At 30.0% G+C, this 16,478-nt stretch overlaps 2 protein-coding genes across 2 annotated transcripts; both read right to left on the bottom strand.

The window, feature by feature from the left end:
- Positions 1-5,101: 5,101 nt before the first annotated feature.
- Positions 5,102-8,918, bottom strand: LOC120275314 (E2F-associated phosphoprotein). Its single transcript, XM_039281847.1, has 3 exons — positions 8,825-8,918; positions 5,894-6,059; positions 5,102-5,422 (listed from the first exon to the last, which is right to left on the bottom strand). Exons 1-3 carry the CDS (start codon positions 8,898-8,900, stop codon positions 5,164-5,166), a joined length of 501 nt encoding a protein of 166 aa, XP_039137781.1. The 5' UTR covers positions 8,901-8,918; the 3' UTR covers positions 5,102-5,163.
- A 2,039-nt stretch (positions 8,919-10,957) lies between these two features.
- LOC120275623 (sugar transport protein MST6-like) lies at positions 10,958-14,128 on the bottom strand. Its single transcript, XM_039282250.1, has 4 exons — positions 13,996-14,128; positions 12,691-13,013; positions 11,480-12,109; positions 10,958-11,410 (listed from the first exon to the last, which is right to left on the bottom strand). Exons 1-4 carry the CDS (start codon positions 14,126-14,128, stop codon positions 10,958-10,960), a joined length of 1,539 nt encoding a protein of 512 aa, XP_039138184.1.
- Between the last annotated feature and the right edge of the window lie 2,350 nt (positions 14,129-16,478).

Raw genomic sequence — 16,478 nt, 5'->3', positions numbered from 1 at the left:
AAGAGGATCGTACTCCATGAGGTACACCATCAGGAGTTTGACAAAATTTTCTTCTTCCCCTTTGTCGAACAAGTTGGACAAGAGTGCTCTTGATGGAGTCTCTGCGTCTCTCATAGGTTTTTGATAAATACCTACCTTCGACCGAGCGGATTTTGTTCTTCTTAAACATGACTGCGTCGCCGTCACAACGCAGACCAAGAACGAGTGCCACATCTTGAGGCCTGAAACTCAGCAGGCTTTCCCCGATCCTGAATTTATTGGTGCGGCCATCGTACCTTTGCAATAGAGAATCAAGAAGGGCCCTCTCTTGGTAGATAGCTTCGGTTCGATGAATCGCAAACGGTGTCCTTCGGATGATCTCCCAGTGTCGAGGGGTCATGTTATCTTTCAATTCAGCTAAGGTCTCCACTACCGGTGTCAAATAGCATCGCCCATTAACTAGGTTGACCGCCATAGTCAAAAGCCTGTGATAACAACAACACATTAAGCGGAAATATAAGAGTTTAAACGGTAACATTCAGTTCTTAAACAGAGATATCATTTGTTAAACAAAGAACTAGTTTATTAATCAGATACAATAATACTTAAACAGAGAAAACAAAATTTAAACTGTAACATCTCATTTGTTAAACGTAAACCTCATTTTTTTAAAACCGAAACGATATCAAATGAAAGGGGAATTAGTACATTATAAATATTACATAAATCATAACAATCGAAAAAAACTATTTCGATAGTGTATCTGACGAAAAGCGAAAAACAACACAAAAACCCTAGCCGAGAAATTGCCTGCAGACTAACAAAAACCCCAAAGAGAAATCCCTCGCAGACTTGATATCTTCCAACAAAAAGCAGGAGCACAAAACAAAACCGAAAAATATCTTTCTTTGTTACAGAACAGTTAACATAAAACCATACTCAATACCTTAGTTTGCACACTGATGAAATGCCAACTACTTGCGAGGGGACTTCTCCTTCGAGATCTCTGGTGGAAAGGGAAAAGTCAGATTACAGAGGTCTGCGCGTGAGAGACGACTCGGAGACGACTCGGAGACGACTGAAATGGTTTAATCGAAGACTCTAGTTGAGAAAAAAATAACTAAAAAGGCTCCAGTGAATTCCTCTCTTGGGGATTCCTACTGAAAAACCCCCACTTCCTCTCATCTGCCGAAATGGGCTGCAGATCACGACTCCCACATGCAGAGGGCATTTTTGTCCATAAACTTTTAAAATAACTCCGTTGACATCCGTTACATGCTTTGGGGGGTTGAAAAGCATGGAAATAAAAAGGAAGGGGTTTTTGGGGAGTGCAAAACTAACGGGGTGTTTTTGGCAATAATGCAAACTTAGAGGGTGTTTTTGGCAATTTCCACTAATTATAATCCATAAATTAATAAAAATATATTTTCAGAACTTTTTTCTAATGGTAAGGAGTTTAAATTGGATTTATATTGAAAAAATATAAAAATATAAAGTGGATTTATATAAATTATTATTAAATTTAATTTAATTTTTTTAAAAAATAATAATGTTATTATTGTTATTATTTTATTATTATTATTTTTTTTAAATGTGATTCATGAAGCCAGGTAATTTGATTGAGACCAGACCAGAGGCTAAAATTAGTGGGTGTGAATCTCTGGTCACTCTCAAATATGCCCATGGTGGTCCTCATGCCTTCATTTATGGTAATTAATTAAATAATTAAAAATTAAATTAAAAAATTAAAAAAAAAGTGATGAAATTGACATCTTAACAAAGTTTCCTTGGAATGGAGACATCCAATTCATTTGTTTGCTAAACCCTAAATCATCTCAATAATTTCCCACTTTTTTATTAAAAAAAAATGTCATACTATAATTTCTTGAATTATTTTTACTTTCAAAAATAAATTATATAGCTCTCAAAATTCATAAAATTTTTACTTTTTACATTTTTAATTTATAATAATTTATAAAATATCTTTTTTACCCTGTGATTATTGACCAATGTTTGTTTAAAGAAAAAAAAAATATGTATAATTTCCTTAAAAATGTTTGATTTAAATTTAGTGGTCTTCAAACTTCAAAAAAAAAATATATAATTTATTATTTTTTAGTACTATATATTGATTTTTTTTAATATATTTTTTTAGATAAATCTATTAATATAGTCCTTCCTGCAATAGTTGAACGGTACGACATTTGATTTCATGCGAGAAGTTGAGAGTTTAACTCTTTTTCAATGTATAGATTAAATGAACTAAACCCTTAAAAAAAATATATCGTTGTGTCGGGTGACTTGGGCACATTATAAAAATAAAAATAAAAATAAAAATAAAATAATAAATAAATCTATTAATATAACAAGAAAATTAATATTAGGAGAAGCTAGAGTTTGTGGATGGAATCTTGGTTTTTTATTTTTATTTTTTCCAAACTTCAATTAATGTGGTTTATCAATCAACCACAATAAATAAATAAATAAATAAACATAAATAATACAAAAATCAATGTCTTGAAAGTCATGCTGAGTTGGCAGTGAATAAAGTGGTGGTGGCCAGTTAGTCAATAATAAATTAAACTTTTGAAGTACAGCTAATGCCAAGCATGCCATTCCATAATATTAGGGTTTCATTCTTACTCACATACTCAAAATCATCATTTTCTATCTATTTAGAAAATTACTAAAACTCCATATATATATATATATATACATTCGAATCATATAATCTCACCTTTTTTTCATTTATTTTTTAAATTTTTTTTATCTACTCATTGTTGTCAAAATTTTAATAAAATACCGAAAATGCTCTACATACTTTCAATAAATAATTAAATTATTTTTCAAAAAACTTTTTATTATTTTTAATTTTTTTGATTTTTAATTTTTTTAAATAAATAAATTATTAATTATTAACTTTGTAAAACAAATTAAACCAATTCAATATTTTTTTAATTTTTTTTTATCTACTCATTGTTGTCAAAATTTTAATAAAATACCAAAAAATGCTCTACATACTTTCAGTAAAAATGGCATAAGATGACAACCAACATAAAAATGGGTTGTTGTAATAAATAATTAAATTATTCTTAAAAAAACTTTTTATTATTTTTAATTTTTTTGATTTTAATTTTTTTTTAAAATAAATAAATTATTAATTATTAACTTTGTACCAATTTATTGGGAATTGCTGACGTGGCAAGAGAGGGTGAAACAAGTGAATTGCTTAATTGGGAAAAATCAGTACATAATGAAGAATCAAAAGCTAACAAGCATCAATGCATCATGCTTATCACTTTAGAAGTATGAATTATTTATTTAGATACGTTTGATTGCACGCCAACAACACTATTATTAAATTAATACCACTATTATTTACTTTAATTGTGTCATTAAAAATAGTCATATTGGATTTAAATATTCCAACTTTTATTAGTTTATTGGATTCGGATCCAACTTATTCATATATTTTATTATTATTTGTAAACAAATTACTAAAAACTTTCTACATATTTTCATTCTGATCATAAAATTTATATGGTTTATTTATTTATTTTTTATTAATATTTTTGATTTTTTTAATCTCATTTTATGTTTTTAATATTTTAATAGAATACTGAAAATATACTTGACCTTACCGAGGTAAAAGATCTAGTAAGGGTAAATTTATAAGTTTAATTTAATTTAGGGTTAAGATAAAAATTTTGAAATCTAAGGATGTTTTAGAAATTTGATAAATTTAAAAAATGTTTTAAAAACAATGAAAAGGTTGGGAGTACTAGTTGTTACTTTTCTCTGATTACTAGTATTAAATATTCCAAGAAGAAAGGAAAACAAAAGGGTGTTTCATATTTTGATTTTATAATGTAACATGTGATATTAATTATTAAATTTAGATTTGATAATTAAACTTAATCAGTTAAAATACTAAATTATGATTAATTATTAATTAATATTAACATATTAATTTTTTAAAATAAAGTGGGCAAGTCATGTCAGGGACGTGTATAAATGAGGAATTAATATCTCAATTTACATGTGCTTTCATATGTGACAGCTAAGATTCAAATATGTTTTCTGAGTAAAAACACAAACACCCGATATCAATAAGCCAAAATATATTAATTCAATTAATACAATTTGAACTAATGAATAAATTAGGACAAAAGTTGAAGTAGAAACTTTTCAAAAACATGATGATAAAAATGAGAATAAGTATATTTGTATGATTGAATGTGAGAGGGAGTTCAAACTTTTCATGATAACATAATAATATTCATAAAAGATAAATATGAACATGAATTTGCATGATTGGATCCTTCTCTTCAAAGTCACCATCATCATCATCATCAATATATATATATGGTTTTTTTTTTACATGTATATCACTGCAAACCTTGAAATTACAAGTAGAGGTTATTCTCCTAAATCTTGAAAATAAACTTTAAAAGATCTCTTCATAGATGTATAAATATAATACTTATATAAATAAATATTTTCATAAATTATTATAAGTAAATACGAACTCGCAGTTGGGAACAGTGACAATGATAGAGAGAGATAAAGACAAAAAGGGTAGTGGATGGAAGTTTGGGTTTTTCCATTTCTGTCAATGAGATTGGACAGCTGTGATTAATTGTGATAATATTACAAACATGAATTGACAGTGCAAATCACAGTTAATGTGAATATCATTTTTTTCAACGTGCTACTATTTATAAATAGTTGAAAACAATAGTAGTGATAAAGAGATAGAGATGAAACAAGTTGTAGGTTAGTGTTTGGATTATTTTATAACTTCTATCTAGATACACTAGTAGAAATGAAATTGAACAATTGTGACGGATTAGTTACTGTACACAATAACATTAGTATTGTTTATAAAAGTTACTGTGTATATAAAATCAAACCTATTGGATTTGAATTGGACAACAGATGAATTTACGAATGCTCGTAGAACATTCGCAGATGACGCAGCCTATATATATATCTCATGAAATGTTCAATGTTTGGTGGCACTATATATACAAAAAAAAATGTCAAACTTTTCAAGAGACTCTAACCAAAGAAAAATGTGCAATTTCGGAACTTGCAGGGGTGTATATGTAAAAAGACCAAATGACAAAAACATCTCACAAAGTTTATTTTTCTTCTGAAGTTCAGTATCTAGCAAACAACAGTTCATGAGTAACTAGGAAGAACATTGAAGAAATGATAGATTTCATTTTCATCGAAGACTCCAACCTCAGTTGAGCACACTGAGCAGCAAACTGGATGATAAATTTCATCAGTTTCGGTGTTTCCTCGAGGCTTACTGCCGGATTTTGTGTCGCTTTTCAATTTCTTTGGCTTTCGTTTTTCCTGTGGCAGCATCTTGTCCATCTTGATCTTACAGTTCATGACAAACATGGCTCTGTACTGTGTCAAGTATTTCTCGTGCCTACGAAGAGTGGGATGAAGATTTAACCAAAGATTCAAACATAATTGCTGGTAAGAGTTCACGAAACATAAAACGGAATTGAAATAGAATTAGAAACAAAGCATGAAGTCTGAATAATATATTCAGACATTACTGTCTGTAGAACATTAAAACAGAAGCTCTATAACTTTGTAGAAGGTATTTATGATATTAAAATGACTTCATTTGAGATGTTTGATGACTATTGTAAACCTAAGCATAAGATAGAGAACAATATTTAACACAAAATTGTGGATCATACGTATTCAAATTTCTATCATAAGATGAAAACAACAAAACAAGTTAATACTCTATTTAGATGATCAAAGATGATACCCAACATTGAGTGAAAATGAGTTTTCATGTAGCTCGTTATCCAATACTAGTATATAGACAAACTTAAATAACATGTTCCTAGCATGAGAAATTAAATTGACCATGCTGCATGCATACCTTTGGCAATCCAGACAAAGGGTGGTGAAACAAGCAGGGCAACTGAGTACAGCATCAGAACCATGTCCTTTCCTTTGCTTACGCACCCATACCTCATCTTTTTCATCGAGATTTGGATCATAGAACTCGGGTTCGATTGAGTAGTCTATTTCATCATCACTTGAAACTAAAGAATAACCAAAGGGTTCGATGTGAAAAGGAACATAGATATTAGAGTTGACAAGCTAATTTTGAAAATAAAGATGGCAAAAATAAATTGATTAAGAAATATGTGTTAAACCAAAAGCTAACGTGAAAAGTTGGAATGTAAGTGAATAACTAAAAAATTTAGAAAACAAGTTAGGCATACATAAATTACTTCAACAGCGTAACATGACTGGTTGTCAACAAAAGCACCAAGACATAACAAAGCCCACTTATTTCCTTGCTCATCTTGTTGATTAATTGGGTTTAACCCATGGATTTTTACAATAAAGCTGATTTGAGCTTCTTCCTTTTGAAATAAGGGCATAAACTCCAAATAGGGTCAAAACCTGTGTCTGATTGAATAGTATGCCTGTAAAGAGGCAACAGTGCCTGAAATGTTAGACGAGCCAAACACACATTACCTTGACTTTGATACAACCTATACACTTAATTTGGCAAGAAAAAAGACACTAGCCTATATTCAAATTTGACTTACTAGATTAACTAACCACATTGTAATCAATCTAGTTGTACTGGTTCCATTATCATGCAAAATGCAAGTCAAACATATACCACATTGATTCGACTCACACTTTAGCTGAATCCAAATGAATGTAACAAATCTAAATTTACTAATTAGTATATGTTAGACCATTAGTTATTATAGCATGAAGGATGTAAGCAGAACTTGAGATAATTTTTTCAAACTACATGGAAATTCTCCCGTGTAACAAACATAACCATGTCCTAGGGCACATTTAAAATTATTAAGAAAAAAGTCAATCGCTTGGAACCCTGATAATTAATCAATTGCAAATAAAGCCAACTCCTTAATCAAAATGCTTCACATTCAGACCGTTAGAGTTTATAATAAACACAAGCTCATAATTATCTAGTTATTAAAAGATTAATTTGAGTTAGAATAGGTTATTGTTTGAGTAGTTATGTACTCAAAGTCGAGTAGGATTAGTCAATTTAAGTCTTCGTAGGACCTGATTTATGTGGTCTATGACCCCATATAAAGCACCATGTGTGCAAACTTTGGGTGTGAGAATCTTGTGTGTCTAGTGTGAATGTGTGGTAGTATTTTTACCAACCCATGGAATGTGAAAAGTTTGTCCCACTAAGTGCTTATTCCATTATCAATATATTAGTGCATGATTAACAAACTTGTTAGTTCCCTTTTCATCTCTTCTTATTGCTAACATAGACTATACCAAAGCTAACAATATTAACTTTAATTAAGAAACGATGACTATAATTAAAGCATAAATTTCAAAGATATAGCTAACTCACATACATAAAAAAGAAAAATCAATTCATACTCAATCCACAAAAAATAATAAACAGATGTTCTAATAATTGTTTTTTCTCATGATTCACTCACTATAAACAATTTTATCACAAAAATGTTAAACTGAATTTTTTTAAGTCAAATAACAAAAGCATGATTAATATACCGAGAGGTGCCAGAATGCCAATATTTAGCAATTTAATTCAATTATGTAATGTACAGTCCAATCAAAATCAAACATTATTATAATATAAAAAATCATAAGGAACAATGACTAACATAAACTTATGCCTGTTAAGATATAAAATCAGATCAGGTGCACTCTATAGTGAAAATTGTTCCTTTTGTCACTGCCAAAACATAGCCATGTTTAGAGGACAAGGACACTAATTATTCAGAATAATAATAACATTACTTTAATCAATACAGGGAAGCCATGATTATCTTAATTCTCAAGTAAATCCAAAACATATTCAAAGAAATTCCAATGACCAGTGGGAATGGTTTCTATATGTTGATTAGCTATGATGGCTGAAACTAATAAGATAGCAATCAGTTCCCAAAGAAAAATGTCTGCCTATTTCTACACCTGATATATATATATATATATATATATATATATATATATATATATATATATCTTAAGAGTGTTTTAATGGAAACTGTGACTATTGGCACATAATCTCTTCGTTGTTCTTCCGATGATGTGCCCGCATGTGTGTTTTCTGTAGATAATTGTTCGCTAAAACACTTGCAAACACACTTTCCAGTTTCCACCAAGTCTCATTTAAATTTTAGACAACCATGAATCTTAACAATAAAACATCACATGTTAACCATTCGCTACATCTGAATCCAAGTGCTTGCCGGCTGGACTAATGGCAAATTCTACAGCATCCCATGGTAATCAGTTCACTAAAATATTCAGCATTATCCAAAGTGGAGACCTTGCCAAACAGGCATCTTTTTCAGATAATTCTTCTCACACTAATCCTATGAGTTTATGTTGACCAAACAAATTCATGGTGGATGAGAATGCTTAAATAATTGTTCAAAATTCAATCTTTTTGTTAAAAATCACAAACATGCTTGAATTCCAGAGGAAAACTAATGCACAAGTCTCCACTCTGATTAATCTATTAGGTTCATTGGATTCATTTTTCAGATAATTCTTCTCATACACACTATATGAGTGCTAATTATCCAAACATAATCATTAAATAATTGTTTCAAAAAACAATCTATTGCTAAAAATCAAGAACAGGCTTGAATTATAAAGAGGAAAAAAAAAATCACTCCTAAGTTTCTACTCTGATTAATCTATTAGGGTTTGAGCTAAAATCAATCCTTTTCTTTTGGGAGGGAATCAAACATCCATAAAGAGAAATTTGAAATACCTATTTCTCAAAACAAAAGAACAATAGTGATTGGAGTTTGGGGCATGCTCATACCTAGCTCCTGATGATCCATGGCCTCTGGTTCCTCTTCCATGGCCTCCATGGCCTCCTTCCCTTGCTTCTCCTCCATCTCTCTCTCTCTCTCTCTCTCTCTCTCTCTCTCTCTCTATATATATATATATATAAAGAAAGGGGTAAAATTACTGATTGAACCATGGTTGTTAAAAAAGGATAAGGAAAATTACTGACTGACCCGTGTAATTTTAATTGTTTACAATTTAGATCTTTTTTAAAGATTTTTTTTTAGTAAAAAATTAGTGACCGAACCAAGTAATTTTAATTCCTTATAATTTTTTTTTTGACGAATCAAAGGGACAAATAAGTATGGTGGTACACTAGATATAATGGCTTAATGACATTTAAAAATTTACCGTGTTGACACTTGACCGGACTAGCATGTCTGGTAATTAGGACATGTCATATGCACACAAGATGATATATCAATAATCACAAATTTGTAATGGTAAATCACATCTATCTTATAACTCTAGAGGAGTGGAGAATACAGCTCCTCTCACTGGTGAATAATGAATGAACTGATAAAGTATTCCTTAATTTAGGTTATTTTTAGACTTTTCTATCAAATTGGGATTGAAAAGGATACGTATTGAAGCTTGTAATTTTAATTCTAAAAATTTGGTAAAATTACTCATTCAACCATGTAATTTCAATTTTTTTTTTTTTTTACAATTTATCGCCTTTTTAGATTTTTCCATCAAACTATATTGAAAAGGAACAGGTAAAATTACTAAACGAACAATATAATTCTAATCTGTTACAATTTTAAAGATTTTTCACCAAACCATCATTTAAAAAAAAAAGGTAAACTTCTTATTGGATTGTATAATTTGCCAACACTAGTATCTTTATGGTGGTAAGACACCTTAGCATTGAATAAGCAACCCGAGCCATGTACTATTCATTCACTATCCATTGAGTCCTGGCGTGGGTCTTATATGGGAAAAGTTATATTCTCCATCTCTCAAAAGTTATAAAAATGGAAAAGTCAAACATCGTGGCTGATTGATGAAAAGAACTCTCTCTCTCTCTCTCTCTCTCTCTCATGTTTATAAAAGAGAGGGTTATGGTTTTCTCTGTATTATTGGAGACTTTGTAACTTCTAAAATTTTCATACTAATAAAATTCTTTATTTTTTCTTAATTTTTATCTTAATTATTTAGAAGTTTTTTGTATAGTATGTGTGTGCCATCTATCACATAAATCAGCTATATTTACAAGTAATTTATTTTTTTTAAAAAAACTACCTAAAGTTATTCTCTATTCCAACCTAATTAAATAAATAAATAAATAATGAATAAAAATCAAGCCATAGATTTCATGTTGTAATCAATATTTTCATTATCAATGATAACACAACTAGAAATTTACGAACCAATTAAATTACTCAAATTAAGTAGTAAATGAAAAAAAATCAATAAAATTAAAAGAAAAGAAAAGATAACCTAAAGAAAAAATCTCTTGATTCCAAGGAAATTAATCATATTACGACAAATAAATAAATAGATAAAATAATTAAAAAAATTGCCCTTCATTTAATTATAAAGCAAAGTGTGCATATATACACATCTACAAGAATTACATCAAATTACTTAAATTAAATAAAAACTAGTCAAAATAACTCTCAATCATTCAACTACATATACTTATGTGAGAAAAAAAAAAAACTTTCCAAATAAAATCAACTCTCAATTGTTCACTGTCAAAATCATTTGGTTCAAATGGTTAGAGACATTGATATGGGTCCTTTGTGTGGCGTGCAAAATGACCTCGTGGAAAGAATTAACTCACGGGCGATGCTGCACCCTCCCTCACACGTCCACGAGGTGAGGGCTCGTTCGAGATATTAACTCAAGCACGCACTCTCTTTGAGCAGGCACACTCACATGCGATAGAGATACTAATATGTGTTTGTTGTTTTTATTAAAAAAAAATGTTCAACCAAAAACTTACCAAGAAATAACAACTCTTCAAACAAAATAAGCTCACAATTATTCAATACTAAACTTATTTTTAAAAAAAACCAAACAAAATTGGCTCATAGTTATTCTACCTTAAACTTATTAAACAAAAACAAATAAAAAACTAGAAAATAAAATAAAATAAAATTCAAGCCATGGATCTCATACTATAACCAACATCTTGATCATCAGGTAGATACTTCCTCCAAAACCAGTGCTTCTTCCAAGCTAAATGCATTTCTTCTATTGGCACATTCTTGGTCTCCGGCAAAAAGAAGAACACATAAAGTGTCATCAACACCACAAATGATGCAAAGAAAAAAAAGAGCCCAAACTTGAGATGACACAATGCAAAAAGGAAAAGTTGCGCAACGATGAATGTCCAAAGAAAGTTAACCGAGACGGTGATCGATTGCCCGGCCGATCTAATCTCTAAAGGGAACACTTCACTTGGAACTAACCATCCCAATGGCCCCCAAGACCATGCGAAAGCCGCGACATAGACACAAATTAAGAAGAGGAGTGTATTTGCCGAACTCTTAGACATTTGTCCTACACCACTCAATCCAAATGCATTCCCTAACATCACTCCAATTATCACCTGTAACACATTTCATGTTAAACATGTGTAATTTTGAGTGTGGAAGAAATTTTCAACAGATATATTTACCTGACTGATGAGCATTTGAATGCCACCCTCAAGGAATAAAAACTTCCGGCCGAATTTATCAACCGCGATAATAGAAACAATCGTGGCAAGTAGATTGACTGTCCCGGTGATCACGGCCGACATAAGAGAAGCTTCGTCACCGAACCCGAGAGTCTTGAAAAGAACTGGTGCGTAGAACATGATGACATTGATACCGGTGAGTTGCTGAAACATTGGAATAAAGATGGCTACCATGAGTTGAGGCCGGTAATGAGGTTGCAAGATGTTTTTCCATGGGTTTTCGATTGCCATCACGGTTTCACTAGCCTCGACTAAATCTTGTAGTTCTTCTTCAACTTCAGTAGTTCCACGAATCTTTTCAAGCATGCGACGAGCTTCATCGGTGTGGCCACGGGAAATGAGAGAGTTGGGAGTATCGGGAAGGATTATCGCACCGATAGTGATGATGGCAGCAGGGATAACTGCCAAGGCAATGGAAACTCTCCAGCCAGAGCGGCCCTTTATTTTGCTAGTACCATAGTTGATGAGGTTGGCAGCAAGAATGCCAATTGTGGTGCAAAGTTGGAAGCCAATGTTTAGAGCTCCTCTAAGTTTTGGTGGTGCCATTTCAGACAAATACACTGGCACAGCCTGATTGTATCAAAAATATTAAAATTAAACTTTTATTTTATATATTGATAACTAGAGTTGTAAATAAACTAGCTTGATTGAGTTGTCACTAGCTCAAATTTGGCTCTAAATTGAGTAGCTTGAGCTGGAGCTCTAAATTAGCTCAAAAAAATTTGTTGGAAACTTAGCTTGATTTTAATTTTGAAAGCTAAATTTAGACTCGATTTTAAGTCATGAGATAAAAATCAAATTTATTTATTTTCAAGAATACAAATTCAACTCGATTTAGTTCAAATCACAAACATCATTTATCGCATAATTTTTGTTCATGATGATAAGCAATACTAAATATATAATATTTTCAATGTAAAATATAATATATATATCATAAATATACAAAAATTACAATATATTTATATATGTTGAGCTCAAAAGCTAAGCTCAAGCTCAGTTCAAACCAACAAGAAATTGATCCTCAAACTGTTCTTGATCAATTAACAATCTATTATAGATATAATTTTGTTTAGTTAATTTGATAGTAAGTATTAAACTTTTATATTTTAATTAATAAGAAAATAATTAAGAAAAGAGCTATGATCGACCTGATTAGCAAAGCCAACACCGACACCGAGAAGAATACGACCGAGAAGGAGCATGAAGACATTGGTAGCTGCGGCGTTGATGACGGTGCCGACGAGGAAGGTGAGGCCGCCGACGAGAATGGAAATTTTGCGGCCTTTATTACGAGTAACATAAGAGGCACCAAAACTAGCAAGGAGACCAGCAATGTAGAGGGAGGATGTAAAACTTGTAAGCAATTGAGAGTCAAATTTACAATACTGGTTATCATCTTTGCTTTTTTCCATCCTGTGATACACTGCTGGAAAGAAGTCTTCCAAGAATACATCCATTGATGTCACCCCTCCTGCATGCAAAAAAAAAAAAAAAATCTATGTAATAAATCATCCTTAATATATAATTTACTCTCATGATGTTTTAGAGAACAAATTTAAATATTTTTTATTATATTTAAAATTTTGTTTATATTAAAGATGATATTAATAATGAAATTTTTGAATTGCATTTATTTGTTTGTGTGCAGTAAATACCCATGAGATCTTTCAAAGTTGAGGTATATCAATAATTTTGTAATGAGTTACTTAATTATAGTGTTAGATTTTTCATTGTATGTCTATATATAATATTGTCTCAAATTTTTTAAAATTGTAAAAGCCCTGATGCGAAGTCAGGGAATTTACATAATTTAGCATAAAATTGTTGTTTTATTATTTTTATGTAGTAAAGTTATATTTAAAAAAAAAAAGAAACTAATCAATTAGGAAAGTGGAGTATTAACTTCTTAAAAGAAACATATTTATATCCATACGAATTTGTTTAATTTGACCTCGTCATATATATATATATATATAAACTATCTAAATATTTTTAATTTTATTATTTTATAAATAGAAACATTTTAAAGATTTGAAAACATCAACTTTATTCTCATTTTAAATACATCAATTCTTAAAGAAACAAAGAAAAAGAAAAATATGAAAATGGACTAAAGCAGTTAATGCAAAGTCCATTCAACAAATTACCCTTAACATGAATTTGCATAATTTAATATAAAGATTACTATTATTTTCATAACCATAGAGAAGTTATTTAAAAGAAAAAAAGCAGATTAAAGAGGTGAATGAAACATCATTTCTATGAAAACAATAATATTTATATCCATCTAAATTAGTTAAATTCATGTCATGACATACGCATATAAACTATCTAAACCTTTATATTTTTTATAATTAAAAATATTTTGAAGATTTGAAAAGTAATGTCAACTTCATTTGATCTTAAACCTATCAATTCTAAAAGCAAGAAAGGATGAAAAAAAAAAAACTAACCAGAAACACCAAGATCATAACCAAAAATGAGACCACCAGTGGCAGCAATCATACAAGAGACTAGTACAAAAACTGTGATCTTTCCCTTATAGTCCTTGACCTCTCCATGAGCCACAACACCTCCACCTGCCATCTTTTATCCAAATCAAGTTTCACTAATTCCTCCTCTTCCAATATTTTGTTAAGTTCCCTCTTGCTAAAGGCACTTGCCAATAACCCTTGAACAAATGAAATTGTGAGTACTTTGAAAGGTCATTATCACATAGAATTTTGTAAGGTCATATAAGTCTAAAATTAGGAGGAGAGCTTGTGGCTTGTGTGCGTGAGGGTGTCTTAGATTAAGGGCATGTAGACATGCATGCACTCATGTGTGTTAGTTTGTAAGGGAGAGTGCTGTTGATAGGTTGGGAGTTTGTGTAGCTTCCTTGATTTATGGAGGGCATGGTCAAATCAAATTCAATCTTTTGATTTCATATCTTTTTATTTATTTATTTATTTATTTTTCACTTTTGTGAATGTGAATGTTTGGTTGGTTTTTGAATTTTTTTATTATTTTTTTTATTATTATTTTTTTTTGAGAAAGGTGACAAGCGTTGGAACCCAGGGACGAACACGTTGGGGAGCTGCGTTCACCACCGAATCATACCCTCACCTTGCGCAAGATGGGGATCAAACTCGGAGAGCCACGCTCGACACTCGAGGCGAACACCCTACACAAGGGACCCGATGTCAATAGACCAAATGGTCGTTGGCTAATTTTTTAATTTCTATTAGAATTTTTTGGGTTATTTCCCGAGTGTGCCGAAATAGTAATGTTACCTGAAATAGTGTCCCAAATGCAAGGGTTGCATTCCAGACAGCATTTTGGGACAATATTTCGGAATGAATAGCATTATTTTTTTTTAAAATTGTTCAAATAGCTTTACAGTTATTTTATTTGTCAAAGTTATTCATATGATTTTTAAATCAATGTCATTCTAACCAAGTTGTTGATTGAATATTTTAAAAATAGAAAACACTAGTTTTTTTTTATATTTTTGATGCATTTATTTTTTTTGTAAATACTAAAGTGACTTATTTATGGTTTTATAATCCAATTTTTTTAAAAAAGATTATTATTGCTTTACTAAAATTTATTAATTTTGTATTTTTTTTTAAATTTTTAAGGAACATATTTTTATTATTTAATAAAATAACAAACATTATTTTTGTAAAAAATTAGGGTGGTTAGATATTTTTTTAAAAAAAAATTCATTTCTCACCTTTAACCATAATTTTGTTTGGTATATACGCATGTAGATATTTTTAAATTAAATTACCTATTATTTTATATATTATAAACAGATTAGTTCATTATCATTATTTAATAATTTTTTATTTTATTTGTGATTTTCTTTACCCATTGCTTGGATGAGGTGAAAAAGGGTTTTGTAAAGTAGGGTAGAATAAATTAAGGTAAGATAAAAGAATATTTTAAATTATATCTATTCGAGGTTAAGGTAAGATAAATGCATGTCATCAAATTTTCTAATGTTTGTATTGAAAATAATAAGAGGTAAGGTTTTATATTAATATTACTAAAATACCCTTGAAACTATAAATTGTATTTTATGCTAATTTTACATAAATAATGTTACTTTTGTAAATTAAATGTTCTTATTTGACAATTTACAATATTTATTATTTTTTTAAAAAATAAATAAGTAATGACTTTTCTATAGGGCATGAATGTAATTATTCAAATTCATTAAAGGTATTTTGGTCTTGTAAAATATGAAAACTTCCAAAACCCCCAATTTTAGAAAGTTCAGAATTAGAGTTAAATGGAGAGTTGGAAAATGGAGATTTAACCCTCACCTCCATTTAACCCTCATATACCGTGACCTCCATTTAACCTTGGATAATTGGCTTATATTTTTTTTTTAAAAAAAAATTACATTTAAATATAAATAAAAACACATCTATGATTTTCCTTACATTATATATTTTCTACCCAGGTTGAGCAATTCTATAATGTATAATATATAATATATAATCCTATATTGGACAATTCTTTAATAACCAGATTGTTTCCATACCAAAAACCGGGTTTCTATTCATGTACATATACCTACGTCTAATCTTTGATTGTATAGCAATTCATGTACATCATCTTTGGTCCACACTCAAGTTGCCTGATAACATAGAGAACAAGTCTGCCTAAAAAAAGAAAAAAAAAAAGAGAAGCAATGCTATTCATCACGAATAACTTGCACAAAAAACTACACGAATACTAATCCAAGAGCTGGGACTGCGAATGCCAGCTCTAGTGTTAGTATTCATGTTGGATTTCGTGAAAGCTATTCGTGATAAATAATATTTCTCATAAAAAAAAGTCAAAATACAAAAGAATCAGTATTTTTTTTTTTAAATACACCATCAACAATCCAATTAGTAACTCAGTCAGCTGATTTGACAAATAAAATAGCCTTAGCGCCATTTGA

This window comes from Dioscorea cayenensis, chromosome 14 (assembly GCF_009730915.1).
Source record: "Dioscorea cayenensis subsp. rotundata cultivar TDr96_F1 chromosome 14, TDr96_F1_v2_PseudoChromosome.rev07_lg8_w22 25.fasta, whole genome shotgun sequence".
Lineage (NCBI taxonomy): Eukaryota > Viridiplantae > Streptophyta > Magnoliopsida > Dioscoreales > Dioscoreaceae > Dioscorea > Dioscorea cayenensis.
The sequence above is the reverse complement of the archived record's forward strand: the minus strand, read 5'-3'. Positions and strand labels throughout refer to the sequence as shown.

Excerpts from the sequence above, each read along its gene's own strand:
- LOC120275314 (XM_039281847.1), bottom strand. The coding sequence starts at position 8,900 with ATGGAGGAGAAGCAAGGGAAGGAGGCCATGGAGGCCATGGAAGAGGAA. Across the intron at positions 6,060-8,824 it reads CATGGATCATCAGGAGCTAG|TTTCAAGTGATGATGAAATA; the intron begins GTATGAGCATGC and ends GTTATTCTTTAG. Across the intron at positions 5,423-5,893 it reads CTTTGTCTGGATTGCCAAAG|GCACGAGAAATACTTGACAC; the intron begins GTATGCATGCAG and ends CACTCTTCGTAG.
- LOC120275623 (XM_039282250.1), bottom strand. The coding sequence starts at position 14,128 with ATGGCAGGTGGAGGTGTTGTGGCTCATGGAGAGGTCAAGGACTATAAG. Across the intron at positions 12,110-12,690 it reads GTGTTGGCTTTGCTAATCAG|GCTGTGCCAGTGTATTTGTC; the intron begins GTCGATCATAGC and ends TGATACAATCAG. Across the intron at positions 11,411-11,479 it reads TTCAAATGCTCATCAGTCAG|GTGATAATTGGAGTGATGTT; the intron begins GTAAATATATCT and ends AATGTGTTACAG.